Source organism: Ovis aries, chromosome 3, assembly GCF_016772045.2.
Source record: "Ovis aries strain OAR_USU_Benz2616 breed Rambouillet chromosome 3, ARS-UI_Ramb_v3.0, whole genome shotgun sequence".
Taxonomy (NCBI): domain Eukaryota; kingdom Metazoa; phylum Chordata; class Mammalia; order Artiodactyla; family Bovidae; genus Ovis; species Ovis aries.
The window spans coordinates 175,937,138-175,962,101 of record NC_056056.1 but is presented as its reverse complement, the minus strand read 5'-3'; the positions used below and the strand labels follow the sequence as shown (position 1 = coordinate 175,962,101).

Below are 24,964 nucleotides of genomic sequence, written 5' to 3'. Positions count from 1 at the left end.
TACAGGCCAATATCACTGATGAACATAGATGGAAAAATCAACAACAAAAGATTATTAAACTGAATCCAACAAAACATTAAAAGGGTCATACGCCATGATCAAGCGGAATTTATTCAGTGATGCATGGATTTTTCAATATCCACAAATCAATCAGTATGATACACCCCATCAACAAATTGAAGAATAAAAACCATATCAGAAGACGCAGAAGAAGGCTTTTGATAAAATTCAACATCCATTTATAATAAAATCCCCCAGAAAGTGGGCATAGAAGGAACATACCTCAGCATACTAAAGGCCGTATATAACAAACTCACAGCTAGCATGTTGCTGCTGTTGTTCAGTTGCCCAGTCTTGTCTGATTCTTTGCGACCCCATGGACTGCAGCACGTCAGGCCTCCCTGTCCCTCTAGCATACTCAGTGGTAAAAAGCTGCTTTTCCTCTAAGATTAGGAACAAAACAAGTATGTTCACTCTCACCACCTTTATTCAACATAGTTTTGATGACACAAACAGATGGAAAGATGTACTTCATGGTCTTTTTGTTTCCATACAAATGTAAAAATTTTTATTCTAGTTCTGTGATAAATGCTATTAGTAATTTGATAGGGATTGCACTGAATCTGTAGAGAGCCTTGGGTAATATAGTTGTTTTGACAGTGTTGATTCTTTCAACCCAAGAATACAGTACATCTTTCCATCTGTTGGTGTCATCTTTGATTTCTTTCATCAGCATCTTATAGTTTTTGGAGTACATGTCTTTTGCCCCCTTAAGTCAGTTTAGTCCTAGGTATTTTATTCTTTTTGATGCAATAGTAAATTTGATTGCTTTCTTAATTTCTCTTTCTGCTCTTTTGTTGTTAGTATATGAAAACGCAAAAGATTTTTGCGCATGAATTTTGTATCCTGCAACTTTTATCCTATTCATTGATCAGCTCTAGCAGTTTTCCGGTAGTGTCTTTAGGATTTTCTAATTTGAAAAGTTACATGAATCTAGTGCTCATAGCAACATTGTTTACAATTGCCAAAATATGGAAGCAACCTAAGTGTTCATCAGCATCTGAATAGATAAAAATGGATAAAGAAGATGTGGTGTGTATATACACACACACAAAATTAAATAATATTCAGCCATTAGAAAATTTGGTGTTTGCAATAACATAGATAGACTTGGAGGGTAAATGAAATGTCAGACAGAGAAAGAAATGCTGTATGATACCAGTTATATATGGAATCTAAAAAATACAACGGAGTAGTGAATATAACAAAAAATAAACAGAATCACAGATACAGATAACAAAGTAGTGTTCACTAGTAGGAAGGGAGAGGAGGAGGTAACAACTGTTGAGTGTAAGGTACACTGTGAGGATGTATTGTACAACATGAAGAAAATAGCCAGTATTTTGTAATGATTGTAAATGGAATGTAACCTTTAAAAATTGTATAAAAGTAAATGCCTTAAAAATCCCAATTTCTTTATGTGTACTCTATTTTATAAACTTCGGTCTTATTTTTTAGCCATATTATTGACACGCAGAAGTACCTGAATGAACTTTTTGGCCAACTCAGTATAATTGACAAATTTGAAACTGTATGTTTAAGATATACAATATGATATGATATATGTATACATCATGAAGCTCATTTTTTATTATTCTGTTTCACCTTTTATTTAACCCTGTTCTCTTTTTAAGTTGCTTCCAAACAACATTTAAACATGCTTGAAACCAAATTCTACAAAGAGATAAAGAAATAACAACAAAAAACCAAACAGGAACAAAATCTACCCTTGACATTCCTCTCCTGAAGCTTTACTTCTCAATTCCTTTATAGCCACACTTCCTGAACAAGAATGTCTAACACAAACATGGGTCTAATACTGGCTGACTCCATATCTTTATCTCCTGCTCAACCTTGAACCCACTCTAAACTTGGTTTTACCCCATCTTCTCCACCAAAACTGCTTTCATTCAAGGGATACTTTAAAACTTTTCATTCCTGGACTTTTAAATTTTTGACGCATTTGACCATACCATCCTGTTCTTCCTTCTGCTTTGGTTAGAGGACTCTCCTGTGTTTGTTTTTCTGCCAGAGTTGTTAGCGACCTTCCTTTACTTCCGTTTCTCTCTTTTCAACCCTTAGAAGTGAATTCATTCAGTCGTGTCCGACTCTTTGTGACCCCATGGACTGTAGCCCACCAGGCTCCTCCCTCCATGGGATTCTCCAGGCAAGAGTACTGGAGTGGGTTGCCATTTCCTTCTCCAGGGTATCTTCCCGACCCAGGGATCAAACCCGGCTCTCCTGCATTCCAGACAGACGCTTTAACCTCTGAGCCACCAGGGAAACCCTTAAGTGCTCCTTAAATCTGTAGTCTCTACCCTCTTTTCATCATTTTGAGGTAGTCTTTTCTCTTCATAAAGTTGGTTACTATCTATATGCTCAGAATTCACAAATTAGTATCCTCAGCCCAGATCTCTCACCTGATCCCCAGATATGTGTCCACTATAATATTCCCTCCATATTTGAATCTTATGGAGGGTTTATTACCGTAAACTCAGTTTGCTCAAAACCAGGTTCATCTTTTCCCTTACCTCTTTCTCAAAAACAAACAAAAACCCCAAACTGATTTTTCTTGTGTTTCTGATCTTCGTAAATTACATTGCCATTTGCCTAGTTGCTCATATAGTTTACATATTAGGTTGTTAATTGTGTATTAATTTATTCAACAAATAAATGTGTGCTTCTACTGTGTGCCAGGCTTCCCTGGTAACTCAGTTCGTAAGGAACCTGCCTGCAATGCAGAAGACCCCGGTTCGATTCCTGGGTTGGGAAAATCTGCTAGAGAAGGGATAGGCTACCCACTCCAGTATTCTTGTGCTTCTCTGGCTCAGTTGGTAAAGAATCTGCCTGCCATGCAGGAGACCTGAGTTCAATCCCTGTATTGGGAAGATCTCCTGGAGAAGGGAATGGCTACTAAAGGGAATGGCTACCCACTCCAGTATTCTGGCCTGGAGAATTCTATGGACTGTATAGTCCATGGGGTTACAAACTGAGTGACTTTCACTTTCACTTTCACTTTCACTGTATGCCAATCACTTTGCTAATTTATCTCGATAAAATGGTAGTCAACAGATAAATTCTCTGTCCTCAGGGTGTTTGCAACGTAGGAGGGATATATTCAGAAATAATCACAGAAATAACATTCTTCTGTCTCCATTGCCACTTGAGTCTATCCTACTGTCTTTTTGCATAGATTTTTCATAGTTTATAAACTATTGTTTGGTCTTCTCTGATTCCTCCTTTACACAACAACCAGAGTAAACTTTTAAAATTGCTAATATGATCATGTCCTTTACTAACCTTCGATGACATTTATTTACCCTTACATAAAGGTTCAAATGGGGCTTCCCTGGTAGCTCAGCTGATAATCTGCCTACAATGCGGGAGACCTGGGTTTGATCCCTGGGTTGGGAAGATCCCCTGGAGAAGGGCATGGCAACTCACTTCACTATTCTTTCCTGGAGAATCTCAAGAACAGAGGAGCCTGGTGGGCTACAGTCCGTGGGGTTGCAAAGAGTCAGACACGACTAAGTGACTAAGCACACACAAAGGTTGAAAAAGCCATAGCATGGTTTAAAATCTCTGTGTAATCTGGTCTTCTGCTTCTTTTCCCAGCCTCTAGGGATTGCTTCACTGAGGCATTGAAGTAGGAGATGGATCTTATTAAACAGAGGAAAGAGGGAAGGGAATTCCAGACTGAGGAAATAACATAAGGGAAGGTTCTATATTTTAATACTGATGAGGAGGTTGATGTAACTGAATCATATGGGTACATAAAAAGATAGGTGTTATTTAGTATTCTTTTGGTTCAGTGGTTTAGATGGTTGCCTTACTCAGATGGGCGTAAGGAGAAAGAGGGTTTATTGCCAAGTGTAATTGAATGATCCAAGGGAAATTGGCTTCAGACATGGCTTGATGCTAGCTAGGGCTCAGAAGGGCTGAAGTCTCAGCATCTCCAGACTTGACTTATTCTACATTGGCTTTTCAGGCAGTCTGTCCTCTGGTGGTAAAATATAGCAATGACAATAGCAGATATAGAGTAAAAAAGCATTTGTTTCTGTCCCAGAAGTAGCAGCAAAAGTCTGTGGCACTTCAGTGGCTCTGTTTGGGCCAATTCTGAATCAGTCATTGTGAACCTGATATCTGAGCTGAAGTTGTATGCCTCAGCTTGACTAAGCTGAAGAAGAATAAGTAGGGAGTAGGTGGATGCCCTAAAACAAAACTGAGTTTGAAAACTCAGATCAGAAAGTAGGACCAAGTCAGAAAAACTTTGAGTCCGTTTAGGGAAATATAACTTTAGCATCTGAGTGAATGATGGAGGAAAGAGACCCAGTAACAGTGTGGAAGCTTTATCAGCAGTTCACTTGAAAGATAATACAGACTTGAATTAGGGAAAGGGCTGTAAGGAAGGGGAAGGTTGCAAGAGAGTAACTGTAGAGGTGCAATGGATAGCTTAGGTGACTGTCTGTAAAAGGCAGTTTTCATAGTGGAGTATGAGGGAGAGAGTAGAATATAAGCTGCTCATGTTATATGCCTCTTTGACAATTAGACATTAATTAAGTTAGAAAACACGGGCATATATCATATTTAGATAATCTATCTAAATATGTATCACCTAAGCTCATGATGAATTTGATGTGCTGCTAAGATACCAGCATGGGAAATGGAGGAAATAGAAGTTCAAGTTTGGGGATCATAGACGTTAGAGCTGTGGTCATGGGAATAATTCCTATGCAATTAATAGGTTAAGCATAACTGATGATACTGGATGGAATCAGACCCATCAGTACCTTGAAGAATACTGTATTTAATATGAATAGGAACTGGTGAGACTGAAGAAAATCAGAGGAGTCAGGAGAATGATGTATCATGGAAACCAAAGGTGGTAAGAATTTTCCCTCATTGTGCTAAAGAAGGCAGGTTAGAATGAGTTTTGACAGTTATGCAAGAAAAATTTGTCAAAGACTTGAAAATGGGCAGAAGAAATTACTGTGTATCTGAATGCCCTAAATACTGTGTATCTGAATGGGCATTGGACTCTCTAGGACCTAGAGGGCCCTCTAAGAATTATATTACTTTGATTTAGAGATATTATTTTTTGTCCTTGGTTGACTAGACTGATTTACAACTCTGCAAAAAGGGGCAAAAGTTAAGTTGTAGAAAACCAATAATGGAACAGATGTTCCCTACCTGTACCAGTGCAGTTATTCCTGTTCATGCCATGCAAATGAATTTCATAGACTGGACAATATAAACCTCTGAGAGTCAGATTCTCATTTGAACCAGATTTAACATCTTACTGGTTGCTTCATTTATTAATGAGTTAAATAAAACCTTTCTCATATTCATTTCATGTCTGTATGAGAGTCTCCTGCAAGGAGATTAAACCAGTCAATCCTAACGGAAATAAATCCTGGATGTTCATTGGAAGATCTGATGCTGAAGTTGAAGCTCCAGTACTTTGGCCACCTGATGCAAAGAGCTGACTGATTAGAAAAGACCCTGATGCGGGGAAAGATTGAGGGCAGGAGGAGAAGGGGATGACGAGGATGAGATGGTTGGATGGCATCACTGACTCAAGGGAGGGTCATGAGTTTGAGCAAGCTCTGGGAGATGGTGAAGGAGAGGGAAGCCTGGCGTGCTACAGTCCATGGGGTTGCAAAGAGTCGGACACAACTGAGTGACTGAATAATGAGAGTCATGATTTGACCACTTTGCAAATTATACTTTAACTGTTACAAAGACCTTTGGTAAACTTGAGAAAGCAGCTTTAATGTAGTTGTAAGGACAGATATCAGACTGTGTAGGGTGTTACAGAAAGTGTATGTGTGTGTCTAGCTGGTGTATGGGAGGATGGTGATATTTGAGGGACTGGTGGAGAGAGTTTTTATGGGAGAAGTAAGACAAGCTGAAAGCTCAACATTCAGAAAACTAAGATCATGGCATCTGGTCCCATCACTTCATGGCAAATAGATGGGGAAACAGTGGAAACAGTGTCAGATTTTATTTTTGAGGGCTCCAAAATCACTGCAGATGGTGATTGCAGCCATGAAATTAAAAGACGCTAACTCCTTGGAAGGAAAGTTATGACCAACCTAGATAGCATATTCAAAAGCAGAGACATTACTTTGCCAACAAAGGTCCATCTAGTCAAGGCTATGGTTTTTCCTGTGGTCATGTATGGATGTGAGAGTTGGACTGTGAAGAAAGCTGAGTGCCGAAGAATTGATGCTTTTGAACTGTGGTGTTGGAGCAGACTCTTGAGAGTCCCTTGGACTGCAAGGAGATCCAACCAGTCCATTCTAAAGGAGGTCAGTCCTAGGTGTTCTTTGGAAGGACTGATGCTAAAGCTGAAACTCCAGTACTTTGGCCACCTCATGTGAAGAGTTGACTCATTGGAAAAGACTGATGCTGGAAGGGATTGGAGGCAGGAGGAGAAGGGGACGACAGAGGATGAGATGGCTGGATGGCATCACCGACTCGATGGATGTGAGTTTGAGTGAACTCTGAGAGTTGGTGATGGACAGGGAGACCTGGCGTGCTGCGATTCATGGGGTTGCAAAGAGTCGGACACGACTGAGCGACTGAACTGAAGACAAGCTGGATGCACAGGTTCTGGATAGGCTGAGGCAAAGTGAATTTTGGGTAGATAATTAGATTTACAGTCAAGGCAATGAAATCATCAGACTTAAGAGTCCAGACAGGATGATAAAGAGAAAATAAAATATATAGATAGGATGAGTAGTGGACTGTCTGAATGTGTAGTCCTTTGAATGACAGACTGAAGTGAGTTTAGAACATCTGGCTGTCCTAAAACCTAGATACTAGTCCCTCCTTCCCTATTAAGTAGCAGTTAGACTGACTGTGAGTAAGTCACTCCTTTATAGCCATTCAGTAATGTTCATTAAAAGATTGTTGTTTGCCAGGCGCTTGGCAGGGCACAAAGATGAGGGTCATAATTTTTGCCCGTAAAGAAACTTTCACACCACTCAAGGACAAATAATTAGAATATAGGATGTTACATAGGACTTCTGTAGAAATATTCTGAAATATCTGGAACTCCTCCTCTCTCAAACCAGTATTTCCCTTCCTCCTCCCTCCCACATATCCTCCTTCACCACCTCTATCCTAATCCCTCCTCCCCTCTACCAGGGTTGTCTCTCTTCTGTGCTAAGATTATCCTAATATGAAGAGGGAGGTACTAAAAAATAAAAGCCCTCTTATCTGATATCACTGTCTTTGAAAAAGACAAGTATAAAAAATAGCATAAATATACATTATTTTGACAGCTTTTGATGTGGAGTGAAATTCTAGGTCTCAATTCTCTCTCTCTTCTTTATCTACATTTGCTCCTTAGGTAATTTAACCTAGTCGCATACTTCATGCATGTCCTAACCTGACCTCTATCTTGAATTACAGACCTAGGTATCCAGTAGTTTTACTCAGATTTCAAATAAGCATCTTAAATTCAATTTTGCCTCCCTCTCTCCAACCTTCCATGGTTTCTCTGTGTCACATATGGCAACATTCACCTCATTGCTGCCTAGGAACCATCTTACCTTCATCAAAAACCTAGGAACCATCTTAACCTTCATTAGTTTTTTCCCACTCACAACCCTGTTTCTAGTCTTTCTGAAATTATTATGGCTTTTCCTTCAGAATCCCATATTCATTCAAATTTCACACTTCTACTACCATCATACTCTCCAGGTCACCAATATTTCTTGCAGGATTACTGCAGTAACCTCCTAACTTCTTTACTTCCATCTTTATACCTTCTTTCTCAGTGTTTCTCAGTGGAAGCCAGAGTAGTAGTTTTAAAAAACCTTAATCAGATTAGGTCATTCCTATGCTCTAAAGCCTCCAGTTGACTTCCAGGGTATTAACATTTTTGCTTCTCTGTCTTTCAGTCACTAGTCATGTCTGATTCTTTGCAACTCCCGGGACTGCAGCATGCCAGGCTTCCCTGTCCTTCACTATCTCCCAGGGTTTCCCCATCTGTTTGCCATGCAGTGATGGGACTGGATGCTATGATCTTAGTTTTTTGAATGTTGAGTTTAGCTAGTTTAAAAAAAAATTGATTTATTTATTTTAATTGGAGGCAAATTACTTTACAATATTGTGGTGGTTTTTGCCACACATTGATGTGAATCAGCCCTGTGTGTACATGAGTCGCACCATTCTGAATCCCCCTCCCACCTCCCTCCCACCCCATCCCTCTGGGTTGTCCCAGAGCACCAGCTTTGCGTGCCCTGCTTCATGTATCGGATTTACACTGGTCATCTATTTTACTTATGGTAATACACGTGTTTCACTGCTGTTCTTTCATATTGTCCCACCCTCTCCTTCTCCCGCATAGTCCAAAAGTCTGTTCTTTACATCTCTATCTCTTTTGCTCTCTTGTGTATAGGGTCGTCATTACTGTCTTTCTAAATCCCATGAAAGTGAAAGTGAAGTTGCTCAGTCATGTCCGACTCTTTGCAACCCCATGGACTGTAGCCTACCAGGCTCCTCCGTCCATGGAATTTTCCAGGCAAGAATACTGTAGTGGATTGCCATTTCCTTCTCCAGGGGATCTTCCCGACCCAGGGATTGAACCCAGGTCTCTTGCATTGTAGGCAGACACTTTACCGTCTGAGCTACCAGGGATATATATGTGTTAATATACAGTATTGGTGTTTCTTTTTCTGGCTTACTTCACTATATATAATAGGCTCCAGTTTCATCCGTCTCAGTAGAACTGACTCAAATGCATTCTTTTTTTTTTTATTGCTGAGTAATATTCCATTGTGTATATACACCACAACTTGCCTATTCATTCATCTGCCAATGGACATCTAGGTTGCTTCCAAGTCCTAGCTATTGTAAATAGTTTAAGCCAGCTTTTTTACTCTCTTCTTTCACCTTCATCAAGAGGCTCTTTAGTTCCTCTTTGCTTTCTGCCATAAGGGTGGTATCATCTGCATATCTGAGGTTGTTGATATTTCTCCTGGCAGTCTTGATTCCAGCTCGTGCTTCATCCAGCCCAGCATTTCACATGATGTACTCTGCATAGAAATTTAATAAGCAGGGTGACAGTATACAGCCTTGATGTACTCCTTTCCCAATTTGGAACCAGTCTACTGTTCCATTTCCAGTTCTAACTATTGCTTCTTGACCTGCATACAGGTTTCTCAGGAGTCAGGTAAGGTGATCTGGTATTCCCATCTCTTTAAGAATTTTCCATAATTTGTTGTGATCCACATAGTCAAGGCTTTAGCATAGTCAGTGAAGCAGAAGTAGATGTTTTTCTGGAATTCTCTTGCTTTTTTTATGATCCAACGGATGTTGTCAGTTTGCTCTCTGGTGGCTCAGACAGCAAAGAATCTGTATGCAATGGTGGAAACCTGGGTTTGATCCCTGGGTCAGGAAGATTCCCTGGTAAAGGGAAAGGCAACTCACTCCAGTATTCTTGCCTGGAGAATTCAGTGGTCAGAGGAGCCTGGCAGGCTACAGTCCTTGGAGTCGCAAAGACACGACTGAGTGACTAACACTGTTAGTCATTAGGGAATGCAGAGCAGAACCACAGTGTGTATCTACTTTACACCCACTAGGATAGTTATCGTAAAACTTCCTTTAAAGGAAAATAAGTATGAGTGAGGATGTGAGGAAATCTGAACCCTCAAACATTGTTGGTTGGAAGTGTAAAATGGTATGGTCACTGTAAAAATTGTTTGGTAGTTCCATAGAAAGTTGTAAACAGAATTTCTCATGGCTGTGTTATGAGTCATACCATGTGACCAAGCAGTTTCACTCTTAGACTACCAGGAGAATTGAAAGCAGGTATTGAAACAAAAAATTTTTTGTGAATGTTTATAGCAGCTCAGTGCACAGTCACCAGAATGTCTATCAACTGATGATGGGTAAACAAAATGTAGTATATCCATACAATTGAATGTTATTCAGTGGATAAAAAGGAACTATGTCCTGGATGAATGTCTAAAACATTATGCTAAATGAAAGAAGTCAGACACAAAAGATCATACATTAAATTATTTCATTCATGTGCAGTATTCAAAATAGAAAAATCCATAGGAAAGCAAATGAGTGGTAGCCAGGGATGGGGGAAGGCAGAAATGGAGAGTGATTGCTTAATGGGTACAGTGTTCCCTTTGGGGTGATGAAAACGCTTTGAAACTAAAAGAAAGATAATGATTATGCAACATTATGAACTGAACTAAATGCCACTAAATTATACACTTTAAAATGGGTAAAATTATGTGATATGTATTTTACCTCACAAAATTACAAATAGCTTTCTTACATATTAGAGATTGGCTAACTTTTTGTATAAGGGCCAGATGATAAATATTTTAGATCTTACAACTTCTGTTATAGCTACCCAAATTTCCTCCTGTAGCATGAAAGCTGCCATAGAAAATATGTAAATAAAATGAACATGTCTGTGTTCCAAAAAAACTTTATTTGCAAAGCAGGCAGCTGGATTGACCCATGGCCTTACCTTGCTAAGCCTCTGCTACATATACAGAGCCAGGTAGAAAGTATCATAGTAAAAAAAAATCCTATTTTTAACAGCAACAAAGAGAGATGAACAATACCCAGTGATAACTTGAATTCAGATACAAAGAGATTGGTGATTGGATCTTAGCTTTTATTTTTATTGCATAGCTCTTCAGTCTTTTTATCTCATTTTCCTGTTCTATCATTTTGTCTCCAAGCATTTGATAAATTAACTTGATATTCTTTTTAAGTTCATCTGAAGATGCAGATCTTTTTGGCAGATTTTTCTTGTTGCTTGTCTTCTGTTTTTATATAATATGCTGGGTTTTGTAGTTTTTTGCCTGCTTTGGAATTATTTTTGTGTTATTTACATTAACACTGTCATGTTTCTTCTTTTGATTTTATTCATGTTTAATGTGGGGAACTATATTTTACTTTTATAAACATTTAAAATGTAGTAAAAATCACTTTTACCCAAAAAAGTTGGTAAAATCACTTTTATACATCTCTGAGTTTTAATGCACAGAACATTACAACCATCACCAAAATCAAGAACCAGGATGGTTCCATCATTCCTGAAAAATTCCATCATGCTATCCCTTTGTATTCAGACTCCCCGCCAGTCTTAGCCCTTTAGCAACCACTGATCTATTTTGTGTTTTCCAGAATGCCATAGCCTGTTGCCTTTTGAATTTGACTTCTTTTGTGTGTGTGTATGTGCTCAGTCACTCAGTCATGTCCAACTCTTTGCAACCCCATAGGCCGTAACCCACCAGGCTCCTCTGTCCATGGGATTTTCCAGGCAAGAATTACTGGAGTGGATTGCCATTTCCTCCTCCAGGGAGTCTTCCCCACCCAGGGATTGAACCCACGTCTCCTAAGTCTCCTTCATTGGCAGGCAGATTCTTTACCACTCAGCCACCTGGGAAGCCCCTTGGCTTCTTTTACTTAATATCAAACATGCATTTGATATTTATCCATGTTGTTGTAGGTAGCATTAATTTCTTTTCATTGCTGAGTAATATTCCATCGTATAAATGTACTACAGTTTGTTTATCCATTCCCCAGTTAATTGACTATTTGGATTGTTTCCAACTTTGGCAGTTACAAATAAAGCCACTGTGTAGCAAAGAGCATAACAAGCGTAAGATTGCTGTTGCTAGGAAGCCTGTTTGCAAGGTTGGCTCTTGGCTATTGTCTGGAACTTGGATTTTGAGAGTGTTTCCACCATTCTCTAACTGATGGAGGTGATTTATGTGCCTAAACTGTATGCTAAACACCTTCCTTCCTTAAAGAAGTATGGAATTTTGACACATGCTATAAGCTACTGTGACTGTATGACCAGCCCCCAATAAAACCTTGTACTCCTATGTCAGGGAAGTTTCACTGGTAGATAGTACTTCACATACACTGTCATAAATTCACTGATGGAAGAATTAAGTGCATGCATCCTGCTGGGAGAGGACTCCTGGAAGTTTTCATCAGGTTTCCAATTTTACCCCATGTGCCTTTTTCCTTTGCTCGTTTTGCTTTGTTTCCTTTCTCTGCATTAAATCTTAATCCTAAGTATAACTAATTATATGCTGAGTCCTGTGAGTTCTTCAAGTGAATCACTGAATCTGGGCATTGTCTTGGGGACCTCTAGCATAACCACTATAAACATTCACACACAGGCTTTTTTGTGTGAACATGGTTTTCATTTTGCTTGAGTGCATATCTAGGGGTGAGATTGCTGGGTCTTATGGTCACTGTTTATTTTACCTTTATAAACACTGCCAAATTGTTTTTATACCATTTGAAAATGCAAATTGTACCATTTTGCATTTCTACTAGCTATGCATGAGCATTCAAGTTGCTCCTTATCCTTGTCACCATTTGGTATTATCAGGCTCCCCCCGCCCCCAATTCTGATAAGATGTAATGGCATCTCATTGTGGTTTCAGTTTGCATTTTTATGTACTTATTTCTCATATCCATATAATCTTTAGTGAACTGTATGTTCTCATCTTTTGGGTGTTTTTAATTGGGTTATTTTTTATTGTTGAGTTTAAAGAGTTCTTTACATATTCTAGATCCAAGTTGTGAGATATAAGATAAATGATTTGCAAATATTTTCTTCCCATCAGTAGATTATCTTTTCATTCTTTTAACAGTGCCTTTCAAAGAACAGTTTAAAATTTTTAAGTAAAATTCTGTTTGTTAATTTTTTCTTATATGGGTTATGGTTTTAATATCATGCCATATGTATTGTCTTTGCATAATCCAAAGGTGCAAGGATTTCTAATGTGTTTTCTTTTAAAACTTTCATAGTTCTACATTTTATATTTAGGTCTTTGACTTGTTTTTAGTTAATTTTTGTGTAAGGTAGTGGTGTGTATCAAAGTTTCTTTTGTTGCATATGGATCTCAATTGGTTCCAATACCATTTGTTGATAAGACTGTCCTTTCTCCATTGAATTGTTTTTACACCTTTGTCAAAAATCAGTGAGTGTATGTGTATTCATATATAAATTAATTTATCTTTGGTCTCTGTCTTCTGTTCCATTGATGTATGTATCTGTCCTTTCACTGAAAACCATACTGTCCTGAAATCATATAGTGTGATTTCTCCAAATTTGTTCTTTTTAAAAAAATTTTTTGTCTATTATTTTTCCTTTGTTTTATAAATTTTACAATTAATTGGTCAGTATTTACCAAAAAAATCCTACTGGGATTTTGATTGAAAATGCACTGAGTCTATAGTTCAATTTGGAAAGAATTGACTTCTTAACAATATTGAGTCTTTCAGTCTATAAACACAGTGTATCTCTCCATCTATTTAGGTCTTTTTTTTTTTTTTTTTTTTCCGTGAGTCTTGTAGTTTTAGCATGTAGACTCTGGGAGCTGTTCTGAAGCCTTCTGTTTTGTTGAAGTACATGTGTGTTCTAACTCCTTCCCTATTTATTTGAGACCTTTTCAGTTTTTCCCTGGAAAGTATACTTGGAGCTGAAACATTCCATTTAATCTACTTCTCTTTACTTGGTGGCATTGGGTGTGTGTGTGTATGTGTGTGTGTGTGTGTGTGTGTATGTGTGTATTTTGCTTAAAGGACAGCTCCATTAGACTAAACCTTTTGCTTTAGAGCTGAATTCTTCTGTGTGTTAACTGGTGTTAAAATTCTATACTGGGGTCTTTTCTATCTAGATTAGGAAATACCTTTTCTCATGGGGGCATACTGTCAGGTTTTGAATTGTGAATCTTCCTCTATTTGGGGCTCTCAAAGTGTTTTCAGAATTTGAAGTCTGCCATGGTTGTTTGATTCTTTAAACAAAGTTACTTACCTCTTTCCCCAGGGGTATTTGTTTCTCCCCAGGCAAAAAGAAGCAGTTTGAGGGGAATGAAGAGTGGAATTCATTAAAGAAAGATTGGAAAGAATGGAAAATTATTTTTTTTAAGAGTCAAGGTGAGACCCTCTGAATCCCTTCATCCAAAATCAACAGTTGCTTACATTTTGGCACATTTTCATTCATATTTTTTCCTTGCTATGTTTATCTTTCTCAAAGTTAAATATTCTTACAGTTTGAACTGTCAAAAAATGCTAAGGCTCTTTAGAAAAAAGCAGAACATACTCATTGTTGACCCTTCTCCAGTCATCCTCTTCTCAATTCTCACAAACACCTTTTGGAATTTTTATTTGAATTGTAGTGTAGTAACTCTATATATGAATTAGGAGGAATTGATGTCTTTGCCCCATTGCATCTTTCACTTCATTCTATAGTATATTTATTCATTTACTTTGTTTATAGCTAAAATTTTATTGAAAGACATTTTTCGCCATTAAAATCTTTTGTACTTTTGTTACATTTATTCCTAGAATCTTCATGTTTTCTAATGTTGTTGGATATAGTATCCAACTTTAATTTAATACAAACTTTATTACTTTAAAAATAAAATGATTTATTTGTTAGGAGAATATAGAAATGATTTAGGAGAAGGCAATGGCAACCCACTCCAGTACTCTTGCCTGGAAAATCCCATGGGTGGAGGAGCCTAGTAGGCTGCAGTCCATGGGGTCGCTGAGCGACTTCACTTTCACTTTTCACTTTCATGCACTGTAGAAGGAAATGGCAAACCACTCAAGTGTTCTTGCCTGGAGAATCCCAGGGACAGCGGAGCCTGGTGGGCTGCCGTCTGTGGGGTCACTCAGAGTCGAACACAACAGACGTGACTTAGCAGCAGCTGCAGAGATGATTTATATCCATTTATGTTTACTTCTTATTTACCTATAGAGTGTCAAATTTTCTAAGTATACATCATATCATCAGAATAAGGGTAATTTTGTTTCTTCCCTTACAATCCATCTATCTACCTTCTCTTTATTTGGTATTTATTTGATTAGCTGATTGGTGTTTGTTTGTCTGACTGCACTAACTAGGATCTCTAAGAAGTATTATATAGAAGTGGCCAGAGAGTAATAGCTTTTCTTGTCTTAACCCACTTTTTAAAGGGAATCTTTTAATATTTTTCCACTGAGTATGCTTTTTGCTTATATTTTTCATCAGTAGCTTTTTATCAGAGTAAACCAGTTAAGAAACATTATTTCTAAGTTTCTAAGAATATGTTCATATAGGTGATTAAATTTAATCAAATACCACAAATATATTCTATGACTTTTAAGATTTTATTTTGAAAAGGATATAATATACTTAATTTTTCAAAGCCTAAAGTAGAACTTTCTGGAGTTATTTCTCCACTGATCTCCAGGAGCATACTGGGCACCTACCAAACTGGGGAGTTCATCTTTCAGTGTCCTATCTTATTGCCTTTTCATACTGTTCATGGGGTTCTCAAGGCAAAAATACTGAAGTGGTTTGCCATTCTCTTCTCCAGTGGACCACATTCTGTCAGACCTCTCCATCATGACCCATCCGTCTTGGGTGGCCCTACATGGCATGACTTACTTTCATTGAGTTAGACAAGGCTGTGGTCCATATGATCAGATTGGCTAGTTGTCTGTGATTGTGGTTTCAGTCTGTCTGTCCTCTGATGCCCTCTCTCAGCACCTAATAACTCCAGAAAGAATGAAGGGATGGAGCCAAAGCAAAAACAACACCCAGTTGTGGATGGGACTGGTTAGAGAAGCAAGGTCTGATGCTGAAAAGAGCAATACTTCATAGGAACCTGGAATGTTAGGTCCATGAATCAAGGCAAATTAAAGTGGTCCAACAGGAGATGGCAAGAGTAAACACTGACATTCTAGGAATCAGTGAACTAAGATGGACTGGAATGGGTGAATTTAACTCAAATGACCATTATATCTACTACGGTGGGCAGGAATCCCTTAGAAGAAATGGAGTATGCATCATAGTCAAAAAAAGAGCTTGAAATGCAGTACTTGGATGCAATCTGAAAAATGACAGAATGATATTTGTTTAATTCCAAGGCAAACCATTCAATATCACAGTAATCCAAGTCTATACCCCAACCAGTAATGGTGAAGAAGCTGAAGCTGAACGGTTCTATGAAGACCTACAAGACCTTCTAGAACTAATACCCCAGAAAGATGTCCTTTTCATTATAGGGGACTGGAATGCAAAAGTAGGAAGTCAAGAAACACCTGGAGTAACAGGCAAATTTGGCCTTGGAGTACAGAATGAAGCAGGGCAAAGGCTAATAGAGTTCTGCTAAGAGAATGCACTGGTCATAGCAAACACCCTTTTCGAACAACACAAGAGAAGATTCTACACATGGACATCACCAGATGGTCAACACCGAAATCAGATTGATTATATTCTTTGCAGCCAAAGATGGAGAAGCTCTATACAGTCAACAAAAACAAGACCAGGAGCTGACTGTGGCTCAGATCATGAACTCCTTATTGCCAAATTCAGACTTAAATTGAAGAAAGTGGGGAAAACCACTAGACCATTCAGGTAGCACCTAAATCAAATCCCTTATGACTATACAGTGGAACTGAGAAATAGATTGAAGGGACTAGATCTGATAGACAGAGTGCCTGATGAACTATGGACGGAGGTTCGTGACATTGTACAGGAGACATGGATCAAGACCATCCCCAAGAAAAAGAAATGCAAAAAAGCAAAATGGCTATCTGAGGAGGCCTTACAAATAGCTGTGAAAAGAAGAGAAGCAAAAAGAGGAAGAGGAAAGATACACACATTTGAATGCCAAGTTCCAAAGAATAGCAAGGAGAGATAAGAAAGCCTTCCTCAGTGGTCAATGCAAAGAAATAGAGGAAAATAATAAACTGGGAAAGACTAGACATCTCTTCAAGAAAATTAGAGATACCGAGGTAACATTTCATACAAAGATGGGCTCAATCAAGGACAGAAATAGTATGGACCTAACAGAAGCAGAAGATATTAAGAAGAGATGGCAAGAGTACACAGAAGAACTGTACAAAAAAGATCTTCACGACCCAGATAATCATAATGGTGTGATCACTCACACTCACCTAGAGCCAGACATCCTGGAATGTGAAGTCAAATGGGCCTTAGAAAGCAACACTATGAACAAAGCTAGTGGAGGTGATGGAATTCCAGTTGAGCTATTTCAAATCCTGAGAGATGATGCTGTGAAAGTGCTGCACTCAATATGCCAGCAAATTTGGAAAACTCAGCAGTGGCCACAGGACTGGAAAAGGTCCGTTTTCATTCCAATGCCAAAGAAAGGCAATGCCAAAGAACGCTCAAACTACCACAGTTGCACTCAGCTTACACACTAGCAAAGTAATGCTCAAAATTCTCTAAGCCAGGCTTCAATAATACATGAACTGAGAACTTCCAGATGTTCAAGCTGGTTTTAGAAAAGGCAGAGGAACCAGAGATCAAATTGCCAACATCCGCTGGATCATGGAAAAAGCAAGAGAGTTCCAGAAAAACATCTACTTCTGCTTTATTGACTATGCCAAAGCCTTTGACTGTGTGGATCACAATCAACTGTGGAAAATTCTGAAAGAGATGGGAATACAGACCACCTGACCTGCCTCTTGAGAAATCTGTATGCAGGTCAGGAAGCACCAGTTAGAACTGGACATGGAACAACAGACTGGTTCCAAATAGGAAAAGGAGTACGTCAAGGCTGTATATTGTCATCCTGCTTATTTAACTTATATGCAGAGTACATCAAGGCTGTATATTGTCACCCTGCTTATTTAACTTATATGCAGAGTACATTATGAGAAACGCTGGGCTGGAAGAAGCACAAGCTGGAATCAAGATTGCCAGGAAGTATCAATAACCTCAGATAGGCAGATGACACCACCTTTATGGCAGAAAGTGAAGGGGAACTAAAGAGCCTCTTGATGAAAGTGAAAGAGGAGAGTGAAAAAGCTGGCTTAAAGCTCAACATTCAAAAAACAGTTCATCCATGGCATCCGGGCCTATCACTATGGCAAATAGATGGAGAAACAGTGGGAAAAGTGGCAGACTTTATTTTTCTGGGCTCCAAAACCACTGCAGATGGTGATTGCAGCCATGAAATTAAAAGACACTTACTCCTTGAAAGAAAAGTTATGACCAACCTAGACAGCATATTCAAAAGCAGAGACATCACTTTGCCAACAAAGGTCTGTGTAGTCAAGGCTATGGTTTTTCCAGTAGTTATGTATGGTTGTGAGAGTTGGACTATAAAGAAGGCTGAATACCGAAGAATTGATGCTTTGGGGTTGTGGTGTTGGAGAAGACTCTTGAGAGTCCCTTGGAGTGCAAGGAGATCCAACCAGTCCATCCTGAAAAGAGATCAGTCCTGGATGTTCATTGGAAGGACTGATGTTGAAGCTGAAACTCCAGTACTTTGGCCTCCTGATGCGAAGAGCTGACTCATTTGAAAGACCTTAATGTTGGAAAGACTGAGGCCAGGAAGAGAAGGGGACCACAGAGGATGAGATGGTTGGATGGCATCACCGACTCGATGGACATGGGTTTGGGTAGACTCTGGCAGTTGGTGATGGACAGGGAGGCCTGGTGTGCTGTGGTTTATGGTGTTGCAAAGAGTTGAACACGATTGAACGAGTGAACTGAACTGAACGTAGAACTTTTGACCTCCTTCTGCATAGTATGCGGCTTCCCTGGTGACTCAGAGGTTAAAGCATCTGCCTGCAATGCGGGAGACCTGGGTTTGATCCACGGGTTGGGAAGATCCCCTGGAGAAGGAAATGGCAACGCACTCCAGTATTCTTGCCTAGAGAATCTCATGGACGGAGGAGCCTGGTGAGCTACAGTCCACAGGGTCGCAAAGAGTCGGACACGAGACAGGGAGTCTGAAATCTCATTTACCCCGCCCCATATGTTAGCATTTGCTCTGTGTTTTAATTCTGTCCTTTTTTAAAAATTCTATTAGGTATTATTAGATAGTTATTTTGTAAAGTCAGAGTTCATTTTGATTTATGCCTATATTTACTACTTTCTTTTTTATTTTTCTTACATACTAGGCAGTCATCTGAAACCACTTCTCTCTGAAACATATTTATAGTTTCCTTTAGTGAGATCTTTTAAAGACATATCTTTTCATCTTTTATTATAGTATGCCTATATGTTCATCTCAGTTCTTTAAAAATATTTTCATGCATATAGAATTTTAGACTGCTGTTTTGGGTTGTTTTCGTTTTTTCAGCGTATTGAAAATATACTCCTGCTTTATGGTTTCCACTGTTGCTATTGAGAACTGTTGATCCCTTAAAGGTAATCTGTCATCTATCCCTATGCTATAGCTGCTTTGAGGACTTTTCTCATTGCCTTTGAAAGTTATTGGTGGGGAATTCCTGACGGTTCCTTTCTTCAGAGAGAATTTGAACTTACTTCTCAGAGTCATCCGTCGCTGCAACTTGAGGGACAGTTCAATGTTCTGGTGTGAAGTTTCTTGTACTATCCTGATGATTTGAATTTGGGCTGCATCTCTGTCCCAGGGCTGGTCAGTGCTTAAGAAGCTTCATTTCTTTTTGTTGATTTTCTTCCCTTTTTTTTGTTGAATGCCATGGGCAACCTCCCCACTGTGTGGTGTAAAGGAGGACTTTATATGTTTACTCATTTCCTGAGGGTTTGTGTGGTGTTTTGGCATCCTGGCCACTGTTAGGGGTATCTTATTTTAACCCTTCTATCTTGGACAGAGCCTAGGCTTTGTCGTCTATTTCCCTTGTGTCATGAGATGATTAAAACCACTCTTCAGATGCTTTAGGGATAGCAAATGCTCTTAGGGCAAAAGCTGATTATGTGTTCTACTTAGCTTTTAGTTTATTAATTCCTTATTGTCTTGTCAGATCTTAGCTGCTTTAATAAGATGTATTTTTATATGTTAAAAACAAATATTTTTATTTGTTTTACTGGGAATAGTGATCTAAATAATTAGGCCATTACTTGAAATTGAAACCTACTTATTTTTGTGTATGATCCAAATGTAAGTAGTGTTATTATTTTCCCTTTCGGTCTTAGATATTGCTTATTTCTGTCCTCTCTTTTTGTTGTGATGAATTTGTCAAATGTTGATTAATTATCCTCAGAGAACCAACTGTTGTCCTTACTGATCATCTTTCTCTATTATAGATTTGTTTTCAATTTCATTAATAGCTCCTGTTATTTTTATTTCTTCCTTCTGATATCTTTTTGTTACTCTAACTTCTTGAGATGCATGTTTAGGCTGATAATATTTAGCCTTTTTTTCCCTAATGGAGAAGGCAATGGCACCCCACTCCATTGTTCTTGCCTGGAGAATCCCATGGACAGAGGAGCCTGGTAGGCTGCAGTCCATGAGGTCGCTAAGAGTCGGGCATGACTGAGCGACTTCACTTTCACTTTCATGCATTGGAGAAGGAAATGGCAACCCACTCCAGTGTTCTTGCTTGGAGAATCCCAGGGATTGGGGAGCGTGGTGGGAGGCCGTCTATGGGGTCACACAAAGTCAGACACGACTGAAGCAACTTAGCAGTAGGCATTTAGATGTTAAATATACTTTAGTATTACTATAGTATTTATTTATAATATTTATTATATTTCAAACATAAAGTTTTTCTAATTATCTTTTTAGTATTAATTTTTAGCTTAAATACATAAAGGCCAAAGAATATGCTCTGCAGTATTTAATTCTATGAAATTTGTTTAGACGTTTTTAATGTCCTAGTCAATTTTCTTTTTTTTTTCCTAAGTTCCATGTTAATACTATTCTTCTACTACTGTGGTTGTGTGGAGTATTTTTTTTTTCCTCATCAGGTCAAAGTTGTTAATGTGTTCTCCAAATCTTCTATGATTAGTTTTGGTCTGCTTGTATATCTCAGTTATTATCAGAAGAGTGTTAAAATCTCCCCCAATTTAGTCATGAGTTTCTCTTTGAAGTTCTGTCACTTTTACTTTATACATTGTAAGATTATTGTAATGTATGTCCTCCTGATTAATGGATTATTCTAGGTTTTATATCATGAAGTGTGATGGCTGTGTTATATTTAAATTTATTTATTTTTCTGGTGAATTGAAGTGTTTGTCATGAATTTTGCTAAGTATTTTTTCTTAGTTAATTAGTTTGTAACTGATATGGCTGCAGCAGCTTTCTTTGATATTTTTATGGTGAACTTTTGGTATCCTTTTGTTTCACTCTTTCTGGAAACCTGTTTTTAGATATCTCTTATAAGTAGCGTATCTTTGGCATTTTGATTAATTAGCCTGATGGTTTGTAGTTTTTAATTGAAGCCTATTTACATTTGTTATAATTGCCTTTGTGTTGGATTTATGTCTGCTATCTTATTTTGTGTTTACTTTTTTTTCTGCTTGTTTTATTTCTTTATCGTCCTCTTCTAAACTTAATTATTTTACATTTTGTTCATTTCTTTGTACAAGCTTGGTAATTATACATTATTTTAGCTATTGTTCTAGTGTTTACCCTAGAAATTACTGCAGCCATACTGATCAGTTAATCAGTGACTTCGTATATTGGATCATACTTTAAAACACTTAAACTTTTGTGTGTGTGTGTGTGTGTGTGTGTGTGTGTGTGTGTGTGTTTTACTTTATTTTACTTTACAATACTGTATTGGTTTTGCCATACATCAACATGAATCCGCCACGGGTGTCCACGTGTTCCCAATCCTGAACCCCCCTCGCACCTCCCTCCCCATACCATCTCTCTGGGTCATCCCAGTGCACCAGCCCCAAGCATTCTGTATCCTGCATCGAACCTAGACTGGCGATTCATTTCTTATATGATAGTATACATGTTTCAATGCCATTCTCCCAAATCATCCCACCCTCTCCCTCTCACAGAGTCCAAAAGACTGTTCTATACATCTGTGTCTCTTTTGCTGTCTCGCATACAGGGTTATTGTTACCATCTTTCTAAGTTCCATATATATGTGTTAGCATACTGTATTGGTGTTTTTCTTTCTGGCTTACTTCACTCTGTATAATCGGCTCCAGTTTCATCCACCTCATTAGAACTGATTCAAATGTATTCTTTTTGCTGGAGAGGGTGTGGAGGAAAAAAAACACTTAAACTTTTAAACTCCAGTTAGTCTCCTCCTGACTTGTATATTCTATCTGTCTGTCTGGTTTTTGTGTGTTTATTTGCTTTTTAAAAAGCCAAAATGCATTATTTTATTGTTTTATAAAGCCAGTGTTTATATACATATGTATTAACTTCTGTATTCTTTTTTCTTCCTAAAATCTCAAATATTCCACTTGGAATCACATTGTCTATAGTGCTAATGGGAGACTCTCAAGTTTTGTTTGTCTGAATATTGTGTTTCTGTCCTTACACTGGGTACAGAATTCTAGCTTGACAGTATTTCTCCCAGCATTCTGGAGATAATAGTTATAGTCAGCTACCATTCCCACTGTTACTTTTTTGAGGGTAATATGTTGTTCCTTTTTGTCTAATTTTATATCTTCTCTTTCTCTTATATATTCTTCAGCTTTGCAGTGATGAGTGTTGTGTAAGTTTCTTTACATTTGTTCCTCTTAGATTTGTAAGGCTCCTTGAATCTGAAAGTTGGTATCTTTCATGAGCTCTGAAAATTTTTCAGCTATTTCCTGTTCAGATATTGCCCTCACCTCATCCTCCTTTCGGAACTCTGTTTGTACATGTTAGATGTTTTCACTGCGTTCTTAAGGTCTTCTCCTTATTTTCCATCTCTTTGTCTCTCATTATTTTGTTTTGTAAAATTCCTTTATGTCAGCTTTCCGTTTCATGAGTTCTCTTTTAAGCTTCATCATTATGTTTCATTTCAGTTATTTTTAAGTAGAAGTTTTCTTTGGTCCCTTTTCAAATGTGCCATTTCTTCTTAAACTTTTTGTTTTTGTTTTTTTGCTTGTTTGCCTGCTTTTATTTATACCTTTTTACTTAAACATAATTAAATTGTATTGGATCTGCTTTCAAGAAGTATCCAAACTCAGACCATGTCTCATACCCCCATATTAACTACCTTGGCCCAAGCCACTACATAGACTATTGCATTAGTTCCCGTTTAGAATTCCCTGGCTCTGCCTTTCCTCCAATTCAACCTATTAATGATTCTTTGTAGCCATAAGATCAATCTTCTAATGACTTATGTCTCAAGAGTAAAAGGCATAACCCTTAAAATAGTTTGTAAGATACTGTGTGAATGGGAATTTGATAGCTTTCTAACTTGGTTTCTTACCACTCTGTCTTTCAGTCTCTGTGCTACAGCCATCATGGCCTTTTGAGTGTTGTTTTTACAGTATTATACATATTCCCAATCTGGACTGTACATTTGCTGTTCCCTTTGTGGAGAATGTTTTTCTATCAGTGTGACTTGTTCTCTCAGTTCCCTTCAGATCTCTGCATGAATATTCCATTATCACTGAGGATTTACCTGACAGTCTTATATAAAATAGCAATCTCCATTCTTTTATTCCCCCTTTAACCTTTTATTCTTCACTTATTACCATTTGACTGATTTCTTTTTTATTATTCTGTCACCATCCATCCCCTACTAGAAGGTAAGCTATAGCAATACAATAGTAACAGTTGTATCCCTAATATCTATTATAGTCCCCAGTTCCTGATAGGTTCTCAATAAATACTTATTGAATAAATAAATGGTTACATAGGATTGTTCAAGGCATTGTCAATATGGTGAGTAGGTACTGACATTTTGGGAAAGTCACAAATCATATTACATTAGAATACTGTGGTTCACCTTCTATGACCTAGGTTTCTTCTTTTATTATTGTTACTTTTGGTGTACTTATTTAGTTACTATTGGAGAAATCTTCTGGAAAACTTGAATTGCTTATGTTTAATTTAGGTCATGGATAAGCAAAATCAGTATAACTTTCAGCATTTTTGAATAAAATTTTCAGAAAAGAAATTTCTTTTAGGCTATTTGACAACAAAACCCATTATTTATAGTTCTCTAAGACAGTTTGCTTTTTACAAATGTTTAACAGATTTTATTTAATTCCATGTAAGTCCTCTAGAGCCCCAAAATAGACCTCCTACCTGATTTTGCCTATCCTTCAGATGTTACAGTGCAGTGCTCTCTAAAAATAGACAAAGATTAGTAGGAGGCCTAGATTACAAGTATTTCAAAGTGATTTTTGAAATGAGGACAACATAAGTTACATATAGTTGTACTAGTGTAATTCAGTTCCAAAAGATATATAATACTTGTATTTAAGATCATCTTCCACTACTGTCATAAAATTGAAGTGCTGTGATAGTTAAAGACTCATATCAAACATCATCTTTGTGAAACTTTATGATCCTCCCTTGACAGAGTTAATTCCTCTGCGTTTACTTAGTACCATAAACTTTAATAATACCATTTACTAAGAAATGTAATAGTTTTTTATAGCTTATGTTCATTAAACTAGGGAGGCCTGACAGATGGGAGTTCTATATTTGTTTTTGTATCTCAGGAAAATGCCAAAATGTTTATTTAAAGAATGAATGAATGAATGAAAATGCTTCAGATATATTTTTCTACATTGTGTCACTGGTTCTTAATATTAAAATATATATATATATATATATAAATGGTGTGGACCATTCCACTAGTGGACCCTAAAGATAGTAAAAGTTAATACAGGCCTAAATATGACTTTTTAACCTAAGTAAAATAAGGTGGTTCACACAGTTCATTAAGTACACTTCTGTTGTTGCTTTTTTCTCTAATTAGATTATGTTTTGTCATATAATTATGTAACATCTGACAGTCAGGGAACATTCTTTTCTCACATGTGCAAGCAGATGTGATTAGAATTTGTGGTCCATGACACGTCCAGGCCCTCTTGTTTGGAATTTAAGAAATGTTTCTGTCTTCCTCTGTCTTTGGAAACTGCATGAGATAATAGATCAGTTGGACTTAACTGATATCTACAGGACACTTCATCCAAGAAGTAAACATTCTTTTCAAGCACTCATGGAATGTTCTCTAGTAAAAACAAGCCTCAGTAAATTTA

General features: G+C 37.7%; 1 protein-coding gene across 11 annotated transcripts in view; it reads left to right on the top strand.

Annotated features, from left to right (window-relative positions):
* The window catches only part of CRY1 (cryptochrome circadian regulator 1), a 110,188-nt gene that overhangs the window by 5,599 nt on the left and 79,625 nt on the right, over window positions 1-24,964 (top strand). The window contains exon 1 of one of the 11 annotated variants that reach the window (XM_060411601.1): window positions 19,701-19,952. The exons of the other annotated variants lie outside the window; for them this stretch is intronic. Coding sequence (XP_060267584.1) covers window positions 19,942-19,952 — 11 coding nt within the window. The 5' untranslated portion in view covers window positions 19,701-19,941. Of the gene's footprint in view, window positions 1-19,700; window positions 19,953-24,964 lie in introns of those variants that run through there. 11 annotated transcript variants of the gene reach the window in all.